This window comes from Mya arenaria, chromosome 1, assembly GCF_026914265.1.
Source record: "Mya arenaria isolate MELC-2E11 chromosome 1, ASM2691426v1".
NCBI lineage: Eukaryota > Metazoa > Mollusca > Bivalvia > Myida > Myidae > Mya > Mya arenaria.
In genome coordinates this window covers 3,612,704-3,638,977 of record NC_069122.1, presented here as the reverse complement: position 1 = coordinate 3,638,977, position 26,274 = coordinate 3,612,704, and the positions used below count along the sequence as shown (strand labels likewise).

At 33.3% G+C, this 26,274-nt stretch overlaps 1 protein-coding gene across 1 annotated transcript in view; it reads left to right on the top strand.

Annotated features, from left to right (window-relative positions):
- The window catches only part of LOC128235402 (uncharacterized), a 75,290-nt gene extending 49,225 nt beyond the window's left edge, over positions 1-26,065 (top strand). Inside the window, exons 6-10 of the mRNA XM_052950223.1 lie at positions 4,727-4,766; positions 4,926-4,951; positions 22,042-22,125; positions 22,797-23,101; positions 25,955-26,065. Of these exons, the coding sequence (XP_052806183.1) occupies positions 4,727-4,766; positions 4,926-4,951; positions 22,042-22,125; positions 22,797-23,101; positions 25,955-26,065 (566 nt within the window). The remainder of the gene's footprint in view (positions 1-4,726; positions 4,767-4,925; positions 4,952-22,041; positions 22,126-22,796; positions 23,102-25,954) is intronic.
- The last annotated feature ends 209 nt before the right edge of the window (positions 26,066-26,274 follow it).

The following is a 26,274-nucleotide window of genomic DNA, read 5'->3' as shown; positions in this document are numbered from 1 at the left end:
CTTATTAATCCAATTGACGATTTGCAAAAAAAATTTGTATAATAATGCATTTACCAATATTGGTACTACAAAAACAACAAAATATTCACAGATGGAATGTTTTGTCGATTATTAAAACTTTAAGAACACTTAAATTAGTTAAGGCCAATAAACACAATTGGTTAATTAGATTTTTGCCAGCCTTTATGTTTTGTTTTTATTTTACAGGAGCATAAATGTTTCAATTGATATATTATGAATACAGTAAACATTTATATTATGTTGAGCACTTAATCAAATCGATTGGTTACCATCTGTTGTCGCCATCTTTGTCAGAGACATCTTACAAAAAACGCTACCGTACTGTTCCACTGACAACATGAGCAAATATAGAAAACTGCATGGGGTAAAATATAGTTTTTAATTATCGAGAAGAGAAAGTGTACAAAAATGGAGCATATATTTTCCATTTCAATAATCGATCATACACAATTATAGATATAACACACATCAAGCAGGGGCCGTATTCATAAAACTTCTTTTCTTAAGAAAAGTGAAATCTGTCTCAACTTAAGATAGGAATAAACGTTCTTAAGTAATAGCTGGTAAATCTCAACTTAAGATATAAGGGATTCCTAGGAATTTCCTAGGAATTTCTTAAGTCCCGTTGCTATGTGTTGAATACTTTTCAAAGAAGAAATGCGCCAAAAGCTACCGTCTATTTTTTTACTGTTTTGGAAGCAAATTTTGTATCCTTGTAACTTGAAAAAATTGAGTCTTTTAAAGTCGTGTAATAATTGGCGATATTGTAAATAAAACAAATCATCAGTTTTGGCACAATTTCTCTGTGATATTGGTGTACATAACAATGAATGTCACCTTAAAGTGCTAACAAATGCATTTATAATAAGCATTGTGAATGAACAATTATTCCCGCTCTATGACCACAGCTGAGGGACAGGGCGTAAAGTCGAGAAGCCAGGCTTCGTGACATCAATTTAATTTTATTTGGGATTTTTTTCTTGAAAAAGGAACAAACATATACTTATTTGGCATTGGGAATTGGTCAGATATTCTGACCCATTAAATGCAATTGCGGGTTTAGAGGGGGCGCACCAGGCGCGCGCCCCCTCAAAAATTGTCGAAGTTAATTATTTTTTTACACCAATCCGATTTCAAATTGCTAAATTTTCTTTGAGAAAGTAAGCTCAAATTCACAAGCAAACAGTTTATGCCATGCACCTTGGCTTTTGTTCTAAAGGAGGGGCGCATGTCAAAGGGTTGCGCCCCTAAGATACGCCACCTCTAACGTCAATTCCGGTTACCGCCCGTGATGGGCGGAAAAAAGCATATTCAGTCAAACATGGGTTTTTTGCATGTGGCAACATTCAAAGCCAGTTTGCAATGATTCATAACTTATGAATATCTTGAGGGTGTGTACAGTAATAAAATGAACAGGTTTCTGCACACATAACATGTAGCCAATGGTACCAAGGCTATGACAATAAATGAGGAAATAACAAAAGGACAGTTTTTGTTTTATTAATTGTAATGATTTTTTCTATAAACACTGCACATTTATTTCAATGATAAACATAATTTCTCCAAACACTTTGGCACAGACTGCAACCATGTGTTCCTGAGGACTCCGGTGAATGTCCACGAAATGTAAATTAGTTTGGTAGTTCACTCGATATTAACATCTTCATGCTTAACCCTTTCCCCTAGTTTGTTTTACACAACAATTTGAGGTTCAAATCACGGCCACATTGAAATATCCATGATGAACGTGTAACTCTCTGAAAATATAAAGGCAATATGTTCAATCATAAAACATGTCTGCTATAATGGATATGTATTGTTATGCATAAAACAGTGTTCTGTGTTAATTGTGAATACAGCTATGAGCCCACTTAGTATATGTCCAGGGGAAGAACCTGGATTTAACCTTATAACTTGCACCTTTAGGCCTATCCAAAGAAATTTTTAACAATTGTCAAGTACAAAATGGTGCATTTTGTGATTTTTTTTAAATTGGACCATTTCGGTGGATGTGTGCTAGATGCGCCCCCTCCCTGGATTCGATAATGTGTTTACATACATTATAGAAGAAATAAAACAAAATCAGTTTAAAAGAGTATAGAGGAAAATTCTTTGTTTCAATGTAAGAAAACAGTAAGATCATAATATATTTCACCCAATGAGCACCAAAAGCTTATTTTCACGAGTGGCTTCAACCAAGAGTAGTTAATATAATAATAGTTTTAATTAGGTGAAATATGCTGCAATCGTACACTAAAACAAGCAAGTTCCTTTTCATGATATGTCTAGAAATAATTTGAAATGACAGTTCTTTGCAGTATTTCGGAAGGGGTAGTCAAAAACGAAATATTTATATAAAATTATCTGATAAATCTCTATAAGCAACTGTAACATATAAATAGCATATAAAAAATCGAGGATAATTGAAGTTTTGAGATTATACCAAATATGAGAGCACTCTGGAGCTATTGTTTATAGCCATTGAACTGTTTAAACAGGCTTAGATAACTATCAAATCATTGAAGTCAGAGTAATGAACGCGAGGTTTCAGTTTAGTGGCCCTTATAACAACGCCAAGGCTATCACAGTACCAACAATAACCTACCAGCTGCCACAGCTTGAGTGCGAAAAAGTGGCTACAGCTCTTTTAGGAGCTATAATAGAAAAGAACCAATGACGCTTCCGAGTGAGAGACAAACAGAAGAGCTCAAGATATAAGTATGATTATTTATTTCACATAATATCACGATTATGAAGGCTTATTTGAAAAATCCGGGAATGCTGTCCCATATAAATGTTTATCATGGGAGAATCATTTGTAACACTCCAAACACTTACAAAATAACCGAAATACATGTGAAGATTAAGCACATTTAAATGGCACGCCATTCCTTGATTTCTCAAATAAGCCCTCATAATTGTGGTATTAGGTAGAATTACGAGTCATACTTGATTTGTCCTGATGTTCGCTCTTTATCTCTAGTTTGGAAGTGTCATTTGCTCTTTTATCTATATATAGCTCCAAAAGAGCTGAAGCCATTGTTTGGGATATGTGCACAGGTCTTAGATTTATATTTGATTATTGATTGTCCAATTTTATTTTGACATTCAAAAATGATCATTTTATACATTGATGTTATACAACTTTTATCAATACCTACACATGTACATGTACATGGCATACATGCTATCAGCTCTAACTGCATACATTAACTTGATATCCAAAAAAAGCAGAATGATAATTCCACATTTTGAAAATTTGGGGATGGTAAAGAAACAGTTGACCCAGTCGACAAGAGCACCCTGCAAGTATGGGTGTTCCAACGGTTGAGGGTCCAAGGGTTTGAACCCCTTGCTTATGCACCAGTCAGTTGTGACCACGCCCCACAATTCCGGGGAATAGCGGGGACTTTGATCACCACCGTAAAATCCTAACCCTGCGGGACAAACTGCTAGTCAAAGCCCTGCCAAAAAAACCCCGCACCACAGGGGCATCCTAGGTTAGGACCATTCCCCGCTAGTTTTGGTGCAAAAAAACGGCGCAGTCACTCAGCACAGCGGGGCCACCTGGAAGGTAAAAACATGGCTTATTTCCCCCGCTCACCCCAGACCTGGGGCGTGGGAGGGGGAGGGCGTGGTTACAAATGATTGGTGCATTACTTTACCTTTAATTGCTGTCAGAAATAAATGAAGTGACTTAGTCAGACATCAACGAATGTGTTACTCGTTTACTGATAATTAATGGGGTAATTGTACAGGCAGAACATGTTTTCTTTCAGTATTATTAAGACTGACAATGTGGCAATGTTTCAGAATAAAAGCGGTTCCCCACCAACTCAAAGTTTCTTCAATTTTGAAAACTCAATCAGTTAATGCATAAATCCTTTGATAAACTGCTTACTGAATTAATATTGTTGCTTTATTCAAAGATATATTCATACAACTTACTGTAAACGCTGAACTTTTATCCGTTTGGTGTTGTTTACGGACTGACAAATCTCAAATACGTTGGTCAAGGTCAATATGTTTATTTTTAGCTACGAAATGTACTGTACATAAAATACGCAACGGTTGCTAAAGTGCGCAACGTTCATATGAATTTATCAAGAGCGAAAGCGTTCAATTATTTAAATACTCACAATGAGATTTAGAATAACACTTGACGATGATTTCATTTCAAGATGGCCGACTCTTACAAACGACTTAATATTTTTTCTTAACTAGTTAAGACACATCCGACGTTGTCTTAACTTTTTGCCCGATTTAGGAAAAACTTAGGAAATTCTTAAGATAAGAAGTTTTATGATTAGCACTTAGGAAAAAATAGTAAACTTAGCCACACATAAGTCAACATCTTATCTTAAGAGGTTTTATGAATACCGCCCCTGGTCTTCATAATGGCTATGTTTCTGACTATTGAAATAGTCAAGCCAGTTATTTGGATAGAGAAACACAACTTAGGGAAAAATGAATTCAATATTATTTAAAACTTGCTATTCAATACCATATACAAAATGCCATTAATGTAAGTTTTGATTTCTGTTTATATTTGTTCTTGTGAAATAGTAAGGAGGCCAGTTTTGGTCCCCTTAATCCACCGGTCTCCTTACTGCCTGTTGTTATATATTAACGGTTGCCAAATGATAATATGCTACTGTGTTATAGTTTTGTACTGTAGTGTAGTTCATCTTTTATTTTTCTTTAGTTCCAGGAAAGCATGCGGTTCCAAAAACTATAGAGAAATAGTAAGTTCAATTTTCGTTGTTTCAAATGAAGTAAACAGTTCAATGTATTGTGATATTTCAGCACAATATGCAAACAATTTTAGAAACACATGATATTGAAATAAACATACCTTAATTTGTATTACTTAAACATTGATGTTATATTTCATTTTATTTCAGTGAGATGTACAATAAAATCGAAAATGGTAAGTTAGACACCGCTTATACATTATAAATACATTATTTTGAATTATTGACTTATCTGAAATAAAGAGTAATATTACATACCTAATATGTGAACGAGACTTTGATTGGTCAAGGAGTGTTACATCAGGAATCGACAAATGTGTTATTAACTCAGAAAAGTGAGTATGACTCTTCAAGATTTTGTTTTCTGTACCTGCTAATTGATACTAAACAAGAAAGAGGAAAAGGGATGTATATTTGTATTATTGATTTATGTCAATGCCACTTCATGTGTGAGTTTTATAGTTAATATTGATTTAGTTTAGTTCCATTTTGAAGACAGCTGAAGGCTGATATTAATCACTTTCGAAATCGCTTCCTGTGACAACGAAACAGTACTAATGTTCTTTAGGGATTTTGGCCGCCAAATACGTTGTATGTAAGGAATCTAATGTACATTGCGTCATCAATTAGGCATAAGAAAGCGTCGTGTTTAATATCCTGAATACTGGCAAACTTGATGTCTCTATTTTCAACAAAGTAACATCCAAGCTTTGCTGAAAGGAAATCTACTTTATATATTATATATATATATATATATATATATATATATATATATATATATATATATATATATATATATATATAAATTAACTTTCAAAATATATTACTCGCTGTAAAATATGTATCAAACGTCGCATTTCCCTTGGGAAATCCCTGTTAGGAAATATCCGCGAAAAATATAAAAACGTGGATTTATTCAAACGTGAAAAAGTAGGACTTCTTTTGCATATTTAAAAACATTTATAAAATCATTAATACACATTGTTTAATATATTGGGAAATTAAAAGTATCTTTTCGGAAATGTATACCTTACCAAAGAAGGAAAATCACTTTATTACTTTTGGAATCTTGAATAATTTTTTGCTTTTTGATAAAATACTGAGATTTAACAGCGAAATGATAGCAATGCAATTTCACAGCAAACATAGTTTTAAAAATATCAATTTTATAATCTACTATTTATATCAATAATAGTATCTTCCCTTTGATATAAACTGAGTTAAACACTTCTCAACCAGAAAATTATATCAAAATATCAATGTGATTTTAATTATGGTTGCATATGGTTGATGCATAAACATTGCTTTCGTTACGAACATTAGATGAACATAAACATTTGACATACTTTCGATGTAACTTCATCTATTTAAGATTATTTAAGGCGTCGATTTCAATAATACGAACTTCCTGGAAACTTAACAAATCAATTAACTTATAAACTAAAATATTCATCCACATGTCAAATAACGGCATTTGTAAAACTATGTAGCGAGGTATGTACCCCATCATGGAAACAACATGGTTACAAGCAAATACGACAATAAGGTCAATTTAATATCCATGTAACATGAATCAATGACATTCTTGTTTAATCCAATGTTAATTTGATTTGATTTTATTAACGACTTTTCAATTATGCACTCAGTTATTGGCTTCCGGTGTAATTTTGTCAATGTGTTCAAACCCTGTCCAACTTATTCTAAGAATTCGTGCATTTTATGTTATTTTAAGAACGTAATTGCCTGAATCAATGTTTGTTGATGGCAATTTATAACCGAAAGACGAGAAAGAGATAAACTTTCTTTGGGAAAAAAAAAATCTTGGATAACTACTTCTCCAAAGCCGGCAAAGAAACAACAGTCAAAGTTATCGACGATCAAAACTACGCGTGAGGGGCTTCCCACGTTAATAGTTAAGTATTGGAATGATTATTTATTATGTGACAAGATTTAGGCTTCTTAAAATAATTAACAAACAATATACGTAATTTGCGGTCTCCTTAATAATTTGTAAGTATGTTGCAGGTTTTAAGGGGACAGGTATATTTGTCGAAGGGTTTATGGAGACCAGTGTATATATTATATTGTTTTTGGGGCATTAAGGGGACCATCCATATTTAATGGCATTAGGGGGACAAATTATATATATCTTACTTTTGACAGTGAAGGCTCCCGTTACCTTAAGAGGCAACTTGGTAATAGTATTTTTTTTATAATTGTGTGTAATGAATCCAAAAACAATGGCAAGTCGAAACGGGAGGACTGCAAATTTCATAGGATATTCATCGGAAATCTTTTAAAGACCATCTCATTCATTAAATGCAAGTCAGCTTCAGTCACTTGGTCTGTGTACCGTTTGGTAAACAAAATATATTATGGTCAGGGGCGGATCTAGGAATTGAAGTTAGAAAGGGGCGTTACTTAGGAGCGTTTCCATGAGGTTTGGGGTAACTCAATCAAGAAAATTTTAACTATTTGTAGTCGGAAATGATGCCTTATGTGCGAATTTTATTATTTTCTTCTCATAAATTGACACAAAAAGTAAACTCGGACGATCTTAGAGGGAGCGCACGTGGACTGCGCCCCCTTCTCAATCCGCTAGTGAATGGTGACTTAATATTTGATATATTATGGTTAAATAGAACATTCAGTTGATTTATATAGAAACTGTAAATGCTAAATACAAGTTTTGTGCTTGTAAAAACAATACAAGTTTCGTCTGTACACCAATGTGAATGTTAACGCTTGAACATTTAGCTCATGATTAAAGAACATTGTTCATTGGGTTCATTCTGACCCATGGATATAAATGATTTCAAAGTTGGGGTCAAATTTCGGCATTGTGATAAACATTAAATAGAGAATAAAAAACTACCTTAAGTTACCTATTGGCATTAAAAACGATAGGGGTCATCTGCTTGTCAATATCAACAAACTACCTCGTTGGAGGACACTATGCCTGACCATTCATCAGTTATTTATAAGACATGTTTTTGTATACAGGCAGAAATGGTTATTTGAAAGTAACAAAGGTCCATAACTCTACTATACATAACTATATAGATTTTGACGGCATGTGACATGCATCATTCCCATTCCTGTATATTACCTAATGGAAAGTGATATATGACCCACCAGTATTAAGATATGGCTCCTGGTGGAAATTTTCCTTAAAAAATAGCTATTATTAAGTTCCAAACGGCCATAAATGTGCTTTACATTAGTGGAATGTAAAAGCTCTTAATACATCATTTCCCTTATCAAGTATACATTCATTCAAAGTTTCAACAATTTTTTACTATAAAGTACCAAATTATGGCTCGGGACAGAAAACAAGTGTTACAGACGGACGAACAGGGGGAAGGAGGGACGGACAGACATCACTGAAAGAATATCCATCTGCCTTTAGTCGGGATTAAAAAACTGATATAAACATACATTGTATTGTTAAAATAAGTTCAAACTTTTCAGGCAGTAACTTTTTATTTTTATAGTGAAGTTGTATTTGTACAGTTTACTCTTGTACGAGTATTACGTTCTAATTCTGTTTCATGTTTCATTGTATCATATTATGTTTATAAACATTAAGTAAAGCAGAGGGTTATGGAAGATGCTGGTGTCTCTGTTAATACTATGCTATCAAATTCCTGTCAATGCCAGTCGAAAACCTATTTTGGTTTTAGAAAATAACAAACACCTGAATTTATTTAGATATATTTACGGAACATCTAAAAAACAAACATTTACAACTTTGACACAATGTTATAATTAAGCACTCGTGTTAACAAATCTCTTGAAATAATTATGTTGAATGATGTGTACGTATGACAAGGTTTTTGTATTAGTATGGCGTAAGGCTCGAATTTTCAAGATCTGGGTGCAACAATATCTCATCAATGCAAAAAATCGCCATTTAATGAATTGTTGACTGATTTTTGTATTGTCTCTTTGAAACTCAATCTCAATTTTTATGGAATATTCACTGTAGCAACAATGCAGCATGCAGTTGACAGAATGGTGGAAAATTGTACACAAATTTTAAAGCTACATTAGCTTTTGATGAATACAACATGTATCACATAATGTTGTATTATCATTATATCTTTATATAGATTCTAAGACATAAAAAATAAAGAAGGTCAAAACTGTCAATTTGTGAGAGTGCAGCTTTAATGGTAACTTTAATATCCATGGCTATATATCACAGTGTGTGCACAGTGGTCAGTCAAACAAATAGGTAGTTGTTGTGCTATTTATTTCACACCTGTTTTTTGTAATACAGTGTCAAATTATGTTAAGCTCTATGCAAAAAGGCCACCTGTTTCTTCTTTTTTTTCAACTTTATAAAAATATTGATACTTGAACACAAGCAATCTTTTTTCTGTATTCACATCCAGATGTTTGGTGGGGGGGCAGATAACTGTGGTCTTGAGCCTATTTAAGCAACATTTTTTCAGAAACAGACTTCAAAACTCCTATAGTTCAGCTACATGCGATATGCAGCACATACTGAAAGTTTGGCAATGATATATTAAACACTAAATGAATGAGACAAGTATTAGCACCTGTGGAATTTTCATAAAAAGCAGAAACAGCCATTTCCCTCAAATGGTAAGCCGCAAACCTCTTTGCTTATGCATTGGAATAATTTGACCAAGTAAAGTTTTTCTTGTAGCTTTTACTGGTGTCTATAGAACAGCACCACAAAAATGGCCTGCCTACTCATTTAAGACTTTTTATCTAAGCAAAATAAGTTTTTTCCACTTCATCGGCTTAGTGTTTTATATAAAAAATGACATAAAGCCAAACTGAAATGCTTCAACTTGTCAAAATTTTGCTTTTCTGGTCCACTTATATACAAAGATAACAGCACTGTTTAATTTTACAAAAGAAATTTAGTGATCATGTGTTTATAGACAGCCTAAACACCACTGTATGCCAAATTGTTTGCTTCGGGGACGAGTTGCACAACAAAGGAAATGGCAAAAAAACACCATAACTGAAAGATTCATGGCAACTGCTAGTAATTTCATGTATGAGGTGGCTACATGATGTAGAAAATGCAGAGATAGCATTATTATGGCCATTTTATTTTATTTTTTTTACTTTAAGTATCTGTTTTGAAGGCTAGATTTGGCATTAAATTCAGAGTACAGCACTTCACCATTGTCTACAAGTTGCTTATTTACACCTGAAATGCTATAAATCTCACTCTCTGGAATAATTTACACACAAACAAGTACTACAGAGTTGACTAACATCTTCATTCTTCTGAAACATTGGATTCAGAGCTGCATCTCCTGGATTCAGATTGCAGGACTACCGCCGGGGGCAAAAGCCGCAGCTAACTGGAGCTTATTGGCACATCATTTTATCTGCAAGCAAGACACAAAAGTAATGTTTTACTCTAATAAAACTGTCTGCCACTACTGTTAAAGTTTGAAAAAGGCATGTAAACACACATTTCAGGCATACTTTTATGTAGTCATAAATGTGATAAATATGCAGAAAAGTTCATGAATTCAAAGATTTTCAGGACAAATTTTATGAAATATATAGTCTTTTGGACATTTCGCAATCAGTTTTTAACACTTTAAACAATCTCATCTTATTGAGTACCGAGATGCATTTTGAAAGCATTAAAACTAGACATGCTTAGAATTTCTTCTTACTTCGAGATGGTATTCCTTTCTCGGAAATCCTTGCCGAGAGCAGGTATGGAAAACCACACGAGACCACATTTTGACCAGCACTGGTTCTTGTCCTTGAAAATTCCTCTGTTGTTACATCAACCAGGCTATTAAAATAAGCAATAAATTAGGGGTTTTAAGACATTTATAATGTATTAGGGTTTTTTTTTTTAATGCATGAAGGGAAAAGGCTTTTTATTTCTTTTGCCTTGAGAAATGTCAAGTTTTTCAATGTATAAACTGAATAAATGAATGAATTAATGAATATATATGAATGATTGATAAAATGAATTAATAAAAGGTGGCATTATTTCTTTAAAATAGGGATCTCATTGTGTTGCTGTGATTGTTGAAGTAGATGTTTTCTTGTCCATAAGCTGAAAATCATATGCACACTAACTAAAACATCATTCTGCATCAAATGTGCAATAAGTTTTGTTTAATTGCTTATAGAATTTGTAATTAATGTAATGTTTGCTTAAAAGAGCAAACAAAATTTGGCAGTAGTTGAAAATGTAAAGTGAAAGTTGGAAATATTGTCCTCGAGTTTTTACTATATGATAAATAAATATAGGGAATAATAATTTTAATTATCTCATTGTGTGCACACAAAATTCTGTTTGCAATCAAAAATGCAAACGAGACAAGTTTTTTTACCTGTTACTGAACGAGCTGTTATGTTGGCAGGTCTGTCCTCCTCAGCAATGTAAAGAACAGCAATGAATGGCCGGCACTCTGTAAAATGGTGATTTAAACATTATGTCCAATGAAAACTGTCCCATTTTAAACAATCCATCATCAAAATATATAAATGAGCTGCGCAATGTGGAAATATGTCTTGGGAAGTTGACATCATTCCATGTAATGATGTCATAAAGATGAGCAGAAGACATTACTTACTATGCAGTAAAAGTTCTTACTTTAACAGTAAAGATATCTCTTTTTGAGAAAATTAATCAAAGTGGGCTCTTTTATGTCATGTTTCTAAAGTAAGTCTTATACACATCTATGTTACAGGTATAAATAATAAAGAATTTTCTCCTCATAAAGTCTGCAATAAACATATGAAAATAATGAGGAGTTGTGAACACACTAATTCCTCCTTATGAACTGTGTAACTCAAGAAAAACAATCCATAATCGTAAATTTCTAGAATTCCCTTACTTTTCTCGCTGTACAAAAATGAATGAGGAGGTTGCAATCAAGCAGGACCATAAAACTTTTGCTATTTAAACTGTACCGCAACAGCAATTTAATAACAGTGATACTCATTGATGGAATAGGCACTTAGACAGCTACATTTTCTGAGAAATGGAGACTAAATTCTCCAGATATAATTTATGGATTTATTTGAAATAAAGAACATGTTACAGTGTTTGTGTTAAACTTGTTACTTATCTCTGATTTAACACAATCATTACCTTCAAAATGGTGATAAAATAAAAACAAATACACCTAATAAAACACTGTTTACTATCACATCTGTACCCCCCCCCCCCCCCCCTCTTACATACTTAAGCGACTCTTACCAAAGTAAAGAATGAAAGGTCCACAAGGCCACTTATAAACCATGAACCATGAGAATCCTGTTTACTAATTTGATTTTAAATCACCCAAAAGGCTTTCTACACATAATGGTTCCTTGATTTTAATCAAGTCTCCAAAGGTGTCACAGTTGTGATTCCATTGAAAGACATGAGATATGTTATTTAAAAAATGACGAAAGGAAAGCTTAAACACAGAAGTCTGGCCGGGTATACGAGTCTGGAAATAAAAACGCAAAAGCTCACTATGCTGCTAAGGAGTGTTATATTATTCCCGGCCCCAGTTCAGCTTGAGATGTTGATTCCACACAGCTGGAATACCGGCCCGGTGCACCAAAGCTTCACCATCGGCACTAACTGCAAGAGGACGGTGTAAATCTGGGAAAAATACATTTATAATCAATTTGCGAAAGTTCTTATCCGTCATAAGTAGTGAACATGTATGTGACTTATAGAACATCTGAAATTAAGTTTAATGAAGGAGACTAAGTTCGATCTGGGATCTAAACCTGGATTTTGATTCTAAAATGGTAAGGTTTGTTCAAATGGAGTATAAACTTAAAGTGAGTACAGAGATATCTTGAAGTCCAGATTTATTGCTTACCTGAAGTTCGTAGGGCTACAATTGAGAGCTTTGCTGTAAATTGCAGGAACTGTCCCCTTGAGCCTTTTGTCTGTTAGGGGAATGGTGGCTTAGGTGATTGGTGGTACCACTCTGCATTTCTTATCCACACACAACACAGTGTATCTGAAAATGACAGAGAATGGCCATGCACTGGCCATGAAAGCTATGCTAGAAATACGCCGTTATGAGTGTATCAGATGACATTTCCACACAGAAATTCTGAGTCATCAATGGCAAAAACATATATATCTGTCATGAAGCTATGCTGGTTCTGTGGCGTCAAAACCACTTCAACTGGGCAATTCATTAGAAACATCTTTTCAGAAAAAAGAAACAACCGATACTGGGTAGCCTTTGTCACCCAGTGAACACCTAGAGCATCTAGTTACTTTGAGCATCTATTTACTTAGAAGTAGCCTCATTAAGATCTCAAATTAACAAAAAACTGTATCCGAAAGCTTTCAAATACTGAACGAAGTGCAACTTTGAGGCAGGCTACGAGCAAATATTTTCAAGGGCAGAAATCTCGCAGAAGTTTAAAAAAGATTATGCAAAGCTCTAGCTTGATGATTTTGGCCAAATTTCAAATTGTCACTCAATAACACGGCGGTGTAAATTTAATCAAACATCAATATAGTTACACAGGAAAATAAGAAATAGCTTTACACTCTCTCACATTCATGGCAGAGTGTCTGATGACGGTCCAGTATGCCAACCAGGACGGAGAATATGTGAAGCATGCACATACTCACACACCTTTACAGCCCAACATTTGGTTATGGTTTCACAGTTATTCATTTACACAAACTTCCAATCAATCAATCAATGCACACCCACCTAGAAAGGTACGACATCCTTTTGAAGAGATGAATCTTGCAGTCTGGTAGACGGTTGCTGACTTAACTTTATTGTCCCAAGCAGCAACTGCAATTAGATAAACATGTTGATGTTCGCACTAAAACAAAGCTTAGTATTGAGTAAAATTAAACATTCAGCCTGTTGGCTGGGGTAACATAGCTAAATCCCCAAATGGATGATCTGATCCTAGCCAACAGGTCATCGAAACACGAATTGTACTGCGTGTCCAGGGGGAGGGGGGGGGGGGTCCCAAGGATATCTTGGCGCAACTTACCATAGCCGCCTTGCGTTTTTGTTCACAAAGCCGGCACACACAGTTCATTCTCAGTGTGCATGTTGTGTACTGAAACGTTTCAGCTTTTCATGACACTCGCAATAAACCTATCCATGAATTAAAACAAATTTACAAATAACTACCAGGTAATTATGGAAATATAAATGTCATTTTTTACTTAAATTATTGATAAATACAACTTATATTGCAGTCAAACTGGATAAAATATCAGTAAAATGTGTTCGTTCCAAAATGTGTGTTTTGAAGTTGCAGACAATAGTCCAAAGACCAAAAATTTAAGTGTTCAGACAGGGGCAGGCAAATCTTAAAAAAATGTCAAAATTTTAAAACTAAAATAAACTAAAATTATACAAACCTTATATAAATCATGTGTAAACTTGAAAATACATACAATAATACAATGTACACATAATCAAATGCTACCTAAGAGAATCATTTTTTTTTTCAAGAACTACTTGAAGGGGTACTGCGACCCGCAAGCATTTATTATAGTATAAATCCAAAAGCAGTTTTTCTGCCAATATTTACCCAAATGATTTGGATGAATGCTTAACAAGAAAGTGCAGTGCACACAATCAAATATAGTATTTAGTGTTCCAGAAATAATGAGCAATCTGAAATCTGACCCCTTACATTCCTTAAATATTCACAAAGTGTTAAGTTCTAATTTAAGCAATAAAAATCACATTCAAGCAAAATAATTTCAAGCAAAAATGAACAAGAAAATAGAATCCAACTGAAATTTATTGTATTTTCAAATGTTTCATCCGTGTTTGTTTGTTATCTTTTTATGATTCAAATGGTAAAAAATGGTGCAGATGTGAGAAGCTCTGAAGAAGAAAACTGATATTTTAATAGAAATAGTGATGAAATCACTGAAATTATGTTTACTTAGCAAATAAAGCAACAGACCAAGCAGACCTACCAGTATGCTAATCTATATTTAACTGCTAAATTTTAAAAACCCAAAACATACAGATAAGATCTGTGGCGCAGTTTAAATCCAGCTGAAGCAATCTCTTGTCAAAATAAACCTTAGTTCATCCAACCAATTATATATTTGAATGTTAGAAGATTTGTTTTCCGAACATTAGCAATAATGTTTTTTCTTTCTTTGTCTCTATGAAAAATGTAATGTTCAAGTTCATTAGCGCTGTTTTATCTGAGAATTTCCCTGGATGTGAACCGCTTACTGTGTCCAAGTTATCCAAGCTGAATCTAAGACATTACTACAATATGGACAATTTGTTCTGCCATTTTTTATAGACAATTGTGTATTCCAAAGGTATTCTTTCGGTACATTGAACTCACGACAATATTTGAACTCCTGACGTCCAGCACTGCTGTCAGATTATCTAATCCAACCACTATGCCATTGCATGCTCTTTACTGAACGAAAGATAAATAAATACAATTTTGAACAGTATTTTTATGGTCACAGAAAGCAACCTTTGAAACCCACTTAAACCTGTCTTTCCTATTTGGCAAACAGAGAATTTTTAGAAAATTTGTTATCTGATGATCCTGTAAATTTTGTGTGGATAGACTAAATACTGTTCGAATTTAGCAAATCAAAACTAACATTTTGGGTTTATTCAGTGTAGACCCTAAAATATCAATTTTGATTTATAAGTATGTAGGTTTGTTCAAAAGCTCAGTACAGATTAAATACTTGTTAAGTTATCCAATTTCTGCAAATAAATATTACTAAACTCGACTATAAAATACTGCATAGGGGCGTGTCGTAAAGTTAGTAAAAATCCAAATAATGCAACAGTCAATTGCAGCATGGGCCCCCAAGGTCCTGCTTATAGCGGGGACTTTGACTTTCAGTCCAGCCAATCCCAGGTAAAATTCCCACTCTTCACAGACAAACTGCTGGTAAAAGCCCCGTCAAATGAATTAAGGTCATTTCGTAGCCTTTCCATTTCGTAACTGCCCATTGTTGGTCATTTCATAACCATTGTGTTAGTCAATTCGTAACCGTTAAGAATTCGAGTGGTCATATCGTAACAGTTGCCTCCTATATGAGGAATTAATTTAATACCATTTGAGTTTACAAAATAAGTTTAGTGTAAGTATAAAACATCTAGTAGTTGTATTCCTTCTTTATTCCTAATAGTTTAGTGCGATTTGCCAAAAAACTCTGAAACTATGACAAATAGAAACATTCAAACTAGCTATTTTTTATTAAATGTAATATTTTTTAATTCATATATGTTTTACCAGAGGAATTGTGACCTTGAGCCAATATATTTCAATATATAGATCATATAACTTTAGACTTTCATTTTTTTTAAATTGCATAGAAGTATTGTAAAATGTAGTGAGTTTGCCGAATGAGAGTATGCGCTTTTTATATGCTTATTATATTAAAAATGTGCCGATATGTTTAATTTTGTATCTTTTTATTGGAAATTAATCATTTTAGGCTGTTTTTTGTCGGTTTCGGATATAAAGTATGCAGAATGGAATATGGATCAATTGAGAAAAGAACAGAGCAAAATTTTGTTCATTTTAAACAATTAAAACAAATATAATCAATGAAATAGGTCAAGAATGATCCTTGATCATTTATGTAAACATAATTTTACTCATAAATACATCGCGATCAGTCACAAATTATTGTTTATAAGTCAGCAAAATGTAAGAAAATAATTAACATATTTAGGTAGTATAACAAATCTTTTCTACTTTACCATGATATTAATAATATCTGTCATGTGTTCCCGTTCTGGATAGAAAAATCTGACCCGAGGGCACCTGCGTTGCCAGGTAACGAGGATTGCCGAGCGTGCCCGATGGTCGGATTTTTCTATCCGGAACGGACACACATGATAGATATTTTTACTCGCATACATTAAATTACATTTTTTTGTGAAGAAAATACATAAAAAAAGCGCATTTTTGTACATATCACCAAAAAGCGTGTGCGATGATGTTTAATGACGCCATGACGCGCAGTAATTTGTATTCACTGCATACGTCAATAAGTTCCTTCGATATCACGTCTTGTAAAGGTTATTTTGTTTTGTTTTTTAAAGTTATTTCTGTTTAGTGTTAATGTTAATGGAACTCATCTATTTAAATCTCATAATTATGATTACATAAAGTGTATTATAAAAAAAATTGAAATTATTACGTCACAGCGCATGACTCATCTGGCATGGGGGATGCCAGATGGAGTTTTCCGGCTCGGCTGAATTCACCGGAAATGCCTATCCCGTGTGCAAATTATTGGCTTGTTATTAGCGAGAATTTGAGTAATGTCTCCCAATTGGTGTCTTAGTTGCTGTGCAATATACATCCAGGTTCGAACAATACACTTAACGAGGTGCTAACTGCTAAGTGTACTATTTATCACCTTGTTAAATGGTGGTTACCATATGACCAATTGATTTCTTGATGGTTACGAATTGACTATCAGAATGGTAAGGTTACAAAATGACCAGATCCCTTGATGGTTTCGAATTGACTATCAGAATGGTAAGGTTACGAAATGACCAGATCCCCGTCAAATGCCCCTGGGGACATCCTAGGTTAGGCCCATTCCCCGTTTTTGGCACAAAAACAATAACACCGCATTCACTCAGCACTGCCGGTCCACCTGGAAGGTAAAAACATACCATTTCCCCTGCTATCCCCGGTATAAACAAGACCTGGGGGCCATGGTTACAACTGACTGGTGCATAACTGTGGCAGAATAAGGGAAATATTTTATTGTTGCATTTATTATCAAATATGAGATTTTAAGACACATGCAAAAAGCCAAAATACGAATGGGTGATAGTGTTCGTTCTGTTATGCTATTCATCATAGGTGATGAGAATGACTAATGACATGACATTGACAAACAAAATGTAAGACATTTGTATCCTTTCGTCTTTTATTTATTAAAATCTGCGATGTTAAGGGAGCAAATACCTTTTTAGATTGAAACATACCAAATATAATAAGCGACGATGTAGTGGTAAACCAAGTTTGCTAGAAATCAATCGAGTTTCTACAAAATACAAGCCAAAATTATACCGAATGTTGATTCTAGTGATTTAGTTTCGGATAGACAAATTCCGGATAACTCTATTGCTTTTCATCCAAAGGGTGGACGATTTATACTACTGTCCAAAAGTCATAAAAATAAACGAAAAAACGTTGAATATGTATTTTAAACACTTACCAAGTTACCATTCTCTTTCCGTAAGAGATGTGCCATACTGCATAACTGCACGGATATGGTACCACGGAGATACCCGAACATTTCCGTTATATTCCAGAAAGTTAAATTTCTGTATACTGGAAAATTTGGATGCTGATGGTACACGATTTATCGAATTTCTTGTTTCTGTGTTTTATGGAATGAAACTTCGGGAAAGTGTACAATAGGCTTTAAATAAAGTGAAGCAAATAAAAAATGCTTAGTATATAGCTATTTTTGACCAAAATTATGTTTTTTCCCTGGTTGCCTTAATAGCTATTTTTATGGATACACCAATATACTCCCACAAAAGTTCAAATTTTTTTTTTTAATATTAAAAGAGAATAAGATTTTTTGTCGCCTTAATCCAGCGGTCCCCATAATACCTAGATTAATATATAAATGGGCACCTTTGGTGATTTTAAATTTGATTATTTTTTTTCAAATTAAGCGTTAACACAGACAAAATACTGTTAGATTATACGATGTTAAAGTTTTTCTATAAAATAGTGGTGCTTCCAGTATTCCGTATTAACAAATTTAACATTGCAAAATTAGTATGCATGTTTAAACCACATAAATACTTCTAATTTGGTCCACATGTATAACTGTATAACACTGATAGTTTGGATGCTGACTCTGAGATCATTGAATTGCTTACCACTGCGAATCATTTATATCTCTTTAAGTATTGATATTTTCAATAAATCTTGTCCAGAGTTATAATAAAACTACCCTTAACATTGTCAATGACAGATCATTACACGAACAATGACTAATTTAAATATGATGTTATATCTAGATGGCAGGCGTTGTTAAATATCAATTACCGAAAAAAAGATTGCATAGTTACAACTTATCGTAGATTCATTTATATACTGATTATTGTAATTCAAACATGTTCGTTATCATTTAAATTTGAATGATGTGTATGTTGCTATTGGTATTACAGTATGTTTACTTAATACTGAGAACATATAGTTAATATTTACAGAAATAAATCATGTCATATTGCTCCGAATATTCATATAGGATTGATTATGATTGAATTGAATTGTTGTTATGTTGATACTGTATAGTGGTTACTGATAACACGGAATAACACATGTTTGAAAAAAATGAATTTCATTCTATTAATTAGTCTTTCATTGTTATATCAAAACAGTAACCAGTAGACATACCTTAATATACACACGCTACGTATCAAATGCTAACCATAAAACTATGGTATAGAACTAGTACTGCAACTCATTTCTGAAATTGAACATGACTTGTGCAGTGCGCTCGTGTATAATATCAATAACTTTTTATATGTGTTCATATACGAGGGTAATACGATTTTGATATGGGCTTGATTCTGACATAAAATAGATAATTAACACATGCAAGTTTAAAACACATTATGGATACACTGAGATATACTTTTGATTAAACATTTGAAGTTACGCTAACACAATATGCCATATTATAAAAACTATGTCAGCAACATCAACCTTGTGATCCTCGTTGTTACTGTGATGGTATGAAACCTTTGCATTTGAAAACAAGTATACTAAAAGGTGTTTTGGGGTTAACTCTTTACCTTGACAATATCATTACAACTCATTTTTTTTTAAACTCTAAAAACACAACCCGAGAGCAAGAGCGATCAAGTAGTCGAAGTTTCTTTTCATAAAGAACGGTTTTTCTCTTGATATATACATACTTTGTTGATTCCGGATATTTTTTCTAACCAATGATGACTTTGAGAACAGTCTATGAGATCTACAAAACTTAAACTTAAAAATTGGCTCGTTTTAAAGTAAATAAATTATTAGTTTGAATACCAATATTATGTAGGTATACAGTTATTTGAGAAACAAATCAATATATAATTAATTGCAATTATAGTATTTGTTTTGGTTTTATTACTTCCCTTTGATACTTTACGTAATAGAGCAGCAACTTTACATTAGTTTTCAAAAACGTATTCCATGCGCACGTATCATAATTTCAAAATATTCAAAAATTAACAGAAATGATCTCGATGTTTATACCGCTCGTGTAAAGGCTGGTGGGCCACACCAAAGAAATATATTTATGCTCATAATATTATTTTCCGGTTTTGCGCTTCTGTAAATATTTTAGCGCGTGTTTAAATATTGATAGCGCATATGGTAGACTGTTGGTAGAAACAATATATAATTGTGGAAGGGAATGGGAATATGATCATACTGGCCCAAAAATGACATTTTCAGATATTGTAACCTTTATGATGCTAAGTATTTTGAGAACAAGAATCCAAAGGTTCAAGTCAAAATTTACAAAACTTAAAAATCTATCGTACTTTACGTAACACAGGTGTAGAAATTAAAATGAACAAAATGTATGGTCAAATGTGTGTATTAAGAATTAAATATTCATGACAGATTAGTACCATGTCAACAGTAATTTACATGTAACCTATAAGTCTGAGCATAGAAACAATAAGCACTCATCGTTTGATTACAAAAGTTAACAAAAAGTTTATAACTGCATTTGGTTGCTATGGTAACTATTGATAATGCCATTTCCACTCATTTTCTACATGTTTCTCACAAAATAATGTTATTCATAAAGTTGTGTTTTGAGTTATTTACATTTTTATAATATCAATCAATTGCAGAAATAAAATCTGAAGTTGCAAGTCAAATCTTAAAAAACAACAACAATGGATATGGAACATTTTGTAAAAGAAGGCTAAAACACAATTTGAAATTAATGTTCGCTAAATGTGTTCTTACTTTGAATGAAGTATACATGTCAACATATTAAAATATAAAACTACCATTTACTAGTATCACGTAGACTACAAAAATAAAATAACAAGTACACTTCGCTAATGTCCACAATGACATAGAAACTTACAAGAAAAGTTAAAGCAAAATTCGGTTGTATGGTTAGTTATGAAAATGCTATTTCCAGTCATTTTTGAAAGTCTGCATCAAAAATATTTATCTTAGTAAAATTGTTTTAAAGTTATTGGCATCTTCATGATATCAAGCATTTTCATAAATTAAATCTTGAAGTTTCACGTCAAATTTCACAAAAGTTAAAAAAAACATATGATACATTTTGAAACACACGGCCAAAAAAACATTTGAACAAAACTGTTTTAATTTTGAATGCAATATCCATGTCAAGATATTTAAATATTCAATTGATCTTGACTAGTTTTAAATCGACTTCAAAATGAAAATAGCAAGTACACATGTAAAAGTACTGTCTAATTGCATTATCAAGCTTGTAGATTGTGCTATTCTAATTAAACATTATCATTTGATGCTTAAATAACATTTTATTTGCACTTACCACTCGTAATTCCACAACTTTAACCCAGAAACGTTAGAGTTTAAAACCGGATGCTGCTTGTGATAAACCGGGAAACGGTGTCTCTGTTACTGCGCTGTTCATCAGAATGTGAAAAAAATATCGGTTATAAACAACTATTACATGATCAAGCATATTCTGATCAATATCTTTTTGTTTCAAAAGAAAAAAAATATAGTTCTTATTCCAAAAACGCCTCACAGTATCGGCCAGAAATTTTTGCACCTTACCCTCGTGCAGACGTAGTTATCAACTTCCAAACGCCGAACAACTGACCAACTCTTTCGGTAAATTAAACACAAGTTAGGTTATGATCAACTAAACGTCAACGAATAATGTTGCAGAAGGTTTATTGCCAAAATTGACGTGTTTTTTAATGTTGACAACAAATAACTTAGTTGTAAGCTTATAAATAACATGACATCAAGTGGACAAAAGTGCGCGATTTTATTCTAGCTTTTTCTCATTATTCACGTAAGCGCCACAATGATCAAAATCGCCTTCCCATCCACAAATTATATGAAATGCTTATAACTATACTCATAACTGCTTTGTCGCATGATGTTTTTCTATAACGATTCTTCTTTGCATATATATACATATGTTTCTACTTGACTTTGGTTCATATATATTATCTACACATGTCTGTATACCCTACTAAGTTATATTAATTATTGTTTTATTTTGATATTAACCTCGCTTAAATTGTAGGCAGATTCATATGGATATGCAATTTCGGTGATCCCAAAAACGAAATCGCCAAGAATTTGCTCGATGGCGAAGACAAGATTGAAGGTATACTTGAACATATTTCTTAATATACATGTCAATAAGAAATTGTTTCAACACAGAGCTTAACAAAGTATCAGCACAAGTATGAACAAGGAAGTATACGTATTTTACATTTGATTAAGCGTTTTAGACGTTTGTTAATTGTAGCAAACGGATTTGTATGACTCTAAGGCAAGTTTAATCGCCAAATTGACATGGTATGTTAATAAGGTAACAATCGTACCACTCCTTTTAGGAATGTCTCAGCCTCTGAAATTTAGTTAAGATTCAAACAGATGCCAGCTGTATCTTATAGTAAAACTTATATATATATAAAAATGTGTGTGTGTGTGTGTGTGCGTGTGTGCGTGTGCGTGTGCGTGTGTGCTTCAAGCATTTAACATGATCTGAATAAGTACATGCTGTCGTATGTCTTACTTCAACATTTTGCTCATATTGCATGCCTAAATAATAATTTATTGGCATTTCTCAAAGCGACAAAAACAGGAGTCCTTTATACTTTAAGCAAGTGCTACCTTGACAGAATTGCATTTCCGTAAAAAATAAAATAATGAAAACTGTTTAAAGATACATTCGTTATGTTTAATATTTCATAACGAAATTAAAAACGTTTATTAAACGATATTTGTATACTGATTAGAACTATTAATAATATGATTTTTTCTTCGTTTTAGATTTATTCATCGGACAAGAGCCACACACAATAAAGTTTAAAAAATATGAGAGGAATAGGGAATATAAAATTAAACATGCGAGAAACACCTGCCAATGGATGTTGAAAAAGGAGCTTAATGTATACACCGATTGCTTTATTTGTATAATATCCTCATACAGCAATGACACACATATATTTAACGATGACTCGGAAGAAAGTATTGCCTCATTTTTAAGTCTTGATAACCATTCCACTAATAAGAGGCTTCAAAACAATCCGAAGATTTTGATATTCGACTTGCATGATACGAAATCTAAGAGAGAGGTAAGCAGTTTTTATGCAGTTTTTATCGCAAATGAAGATTTTTGTCTATACTATTACTGAGATTATTTCAAGCAAATGATATCATAGGAAATTATTGACCTCAAATATAAATAACGATTATATGTTTCTCCTAAATGTGTGAAGATATATATTTTTTTTACAATGCAACTTGGAACAAAATGAAATCCTTTTGTGTAAACAGCATCTAGGTCATCTTTGTTTCGCGCAAATTGAGCATGTTCAACATAAATAGTATTGTACATAGTATTGTAAATATTTGTGTTCTAACTACCATACAAAATAAAGCTCACAATCAACATTTCAAATAACAGAGAAAAAATACAGCCTTTTTTGGCTTTGTTAGTCAAAGACCATAACAATCGATGTGGTTTAAGTGTTAATAAAAGAAACCCAATCCATTTAAATTGAGGGTTTTGCTTGCACTGCAAATGTTGTACTTGAAATATTTTTATGGCCCTAATATTCAATGCAGGAGAGACGATGATTTTCTCCCGCAGCCACCTTATATAATTTGACTTTATTATGACGTATAATACAGTAGTGTCTGTCTGTACATGCTCTAAAGTGGGTCTGGAAAGGCACTGTAACATGTGGGTTAATAGCGGATGATTTCCGCAGATTCCTAAGAAATCTCTAGAGTCACTTCTGAAAAATAGAGTGATATTTTTCTGGACATTGTTAATGTTTTCCGTTAATTTAAGGAAAACTTCTGGAAAATATATGGAAAGTTGGGACTTAGAATATTTTCCTACTGTTTTAATCTCTAAAAAGAAAAAAAATAATTCTAGAATGTTTAGATCAAGCGTTTTTGTGGATATATATTGATATTTTTCATTGCAAACACACATTATGCTGTACGAAATAAAAGGGCAGATACAGGGCATAATTGACTCGAAATTAATTAAAAGCGCCTGGACTATAGACGGAATAATATTAATCTGTGTGTAAGTTCAAATGGTTTCTTATAGACTACAAGGCGTAAATTATATCAAGGCGTTACTTATTCGTGGAACAAAAGTCTGCATCTTCACAGGCCAATTACCAAAGCTTGAGTCTAAGATAGAACTCATAACTGTAACATTGAAAACTTGTAATGACTGCACATATTATATGGTCTTTAAATAACGGTTTCATTAGATTGGATAGTTTTATACGTATTCTCAATTTATCGTTTAAATTAGACCTTGTATAATACAATTCATTTGGTTTGATTTAAAAATACAACAATCCTTTCCTGACGAGCACAAATGCTACCAAATCAAAATGTTTAATATAATAATGTAGTACTAGTTTCAACTGCAAGAATAAATGTTATTTATTTGGTTTTATATTTCAGAAGAATACTTAATGGTGTTTAATATTTTCAATCGTAGGTATAATCGAATGTGGACTAATGATGTTGCATTGGTGAAAAACAACCAAACTTAATTTCAGTTTTTTTTCTTTACTCAGGGCATCTTTTGAATGAAAAAATAAACTATTCCACCGGGTCGTTACATAAACAATCATACGAAACAAAATCTGTAATTATAACTAAGTATTTGAGTTCTTAGAAATGCAATAAATTAATATTAATAATACAAAAATACATATACGAGTACAGGAATCGAACCCACTTTGTATATTGTACTAAAACTGCTTTTGGATATAGAAAAGCTCGTTGCCATTTTAGTTATTATTCAGGACAATAGTTTCTCCACGAGTTCATCTTTTCCAATGACCATGTTTTATATACCACGTGTTTTGTACTAATTATAGGCACGAACCTACCTAATTAATTTATAAAATCATTCAGCTGTAACATTATACTAATATACGTCGCCAAGATGAGGTCAATATTGCATTTTAATATTAGTTATAAATAATAGATGTCTCTTATCCAATATCTGATAATAGTACAGTCAATTTGTGACAGATAAAGGGCTACCACAAATTGCAACAGAATATCTTACAAGTGTTTATTGATCATTATAGAGTCATCTATATCCAAATTAAGGCCCAAGGAATCCAAGTGGAGGAAAGTATTTTAAAATAATGCTTCTTAACTCTACTTTGGTACCCCTTTTTTATTACTGTATATTGGGAAATTTAGCGATTTTCTAACACAAGAGTTATAGCTAAACACACATTCGTATTGTAAGGTGGTTTTATAAGTGAGATTACAATTGCCATCAGATAAGACCTCTAGATGGCTTATATACACTTATAATGGCCTGACATATATATTTCCATAGTGCATGCACTGATGTTGAACACACATAATAACGCATACCGATAAGACGTCGTTTATTTCTAAAACAATCTTTTAAAGAAACATCACTTTTATACTTGTTCAGATGTCAGACATTATCTGGTTGTTCAGTCACTGTTTTCATGACCGTCAAATTCACCGTTATCACATTCAACGTTCATAATTAATTAGCACACCCAGCAGTTGCTACATACAAAAGCTATGTTTATTAAATGTGCACCTATTTAGTCCGCCCGGTTAGCTCAGTCGGTAGAGCAGAGCGTTAGACTGTTCATCGGACAATCCGGGTTCGATTCCCGGGCGGACCAGGTCACTTCTGTTGTGATTGGTTATGAAATTCTTTCTACGACCATCGCACTGTACCACTACCCCTGGCATGTACAGAAGTTGTCAGTTCCTTGCAGAAGTGAAGGCACCTAGTACTGGTTCACCGCCCAGGATAGGTGTGCGGTGGTTGAACTGTCACTCTTGGACCCTTCAATGTGCTCACGCCGGGACCCGGAGTATGAACTTCTAACACCACCACCTGTGCACCTCTGGATGCTGTAATCTGCCTTGCAGTTGCATCTGATGGCCTGCAGGAGTTTCTGTGGAGCCAGTGGAAAGTCAATTCGCACAGGGAAAAGCACCTTTCACTGCTTGCACCTGGTAGTACACACGGAGACTGTGATATTTTGTTGATGCTGAGGTAGGTGGTAGGGTCTGTGGCTGTACATGAAACACGCTAGTAGCCACTTGAGTCCGCAAGCTTTCCATTGTACAAACTCACCAAAGCATTATCTCCTGCTGCCACAACATCTGATGTCTGTATGTCGAACACTGTAGCTTGCTCACGGAAGTCATAACTGGTAATGAATTCCATGAGGGCGGCTCCTTTACCAATGCAATACAGGCGGGATGT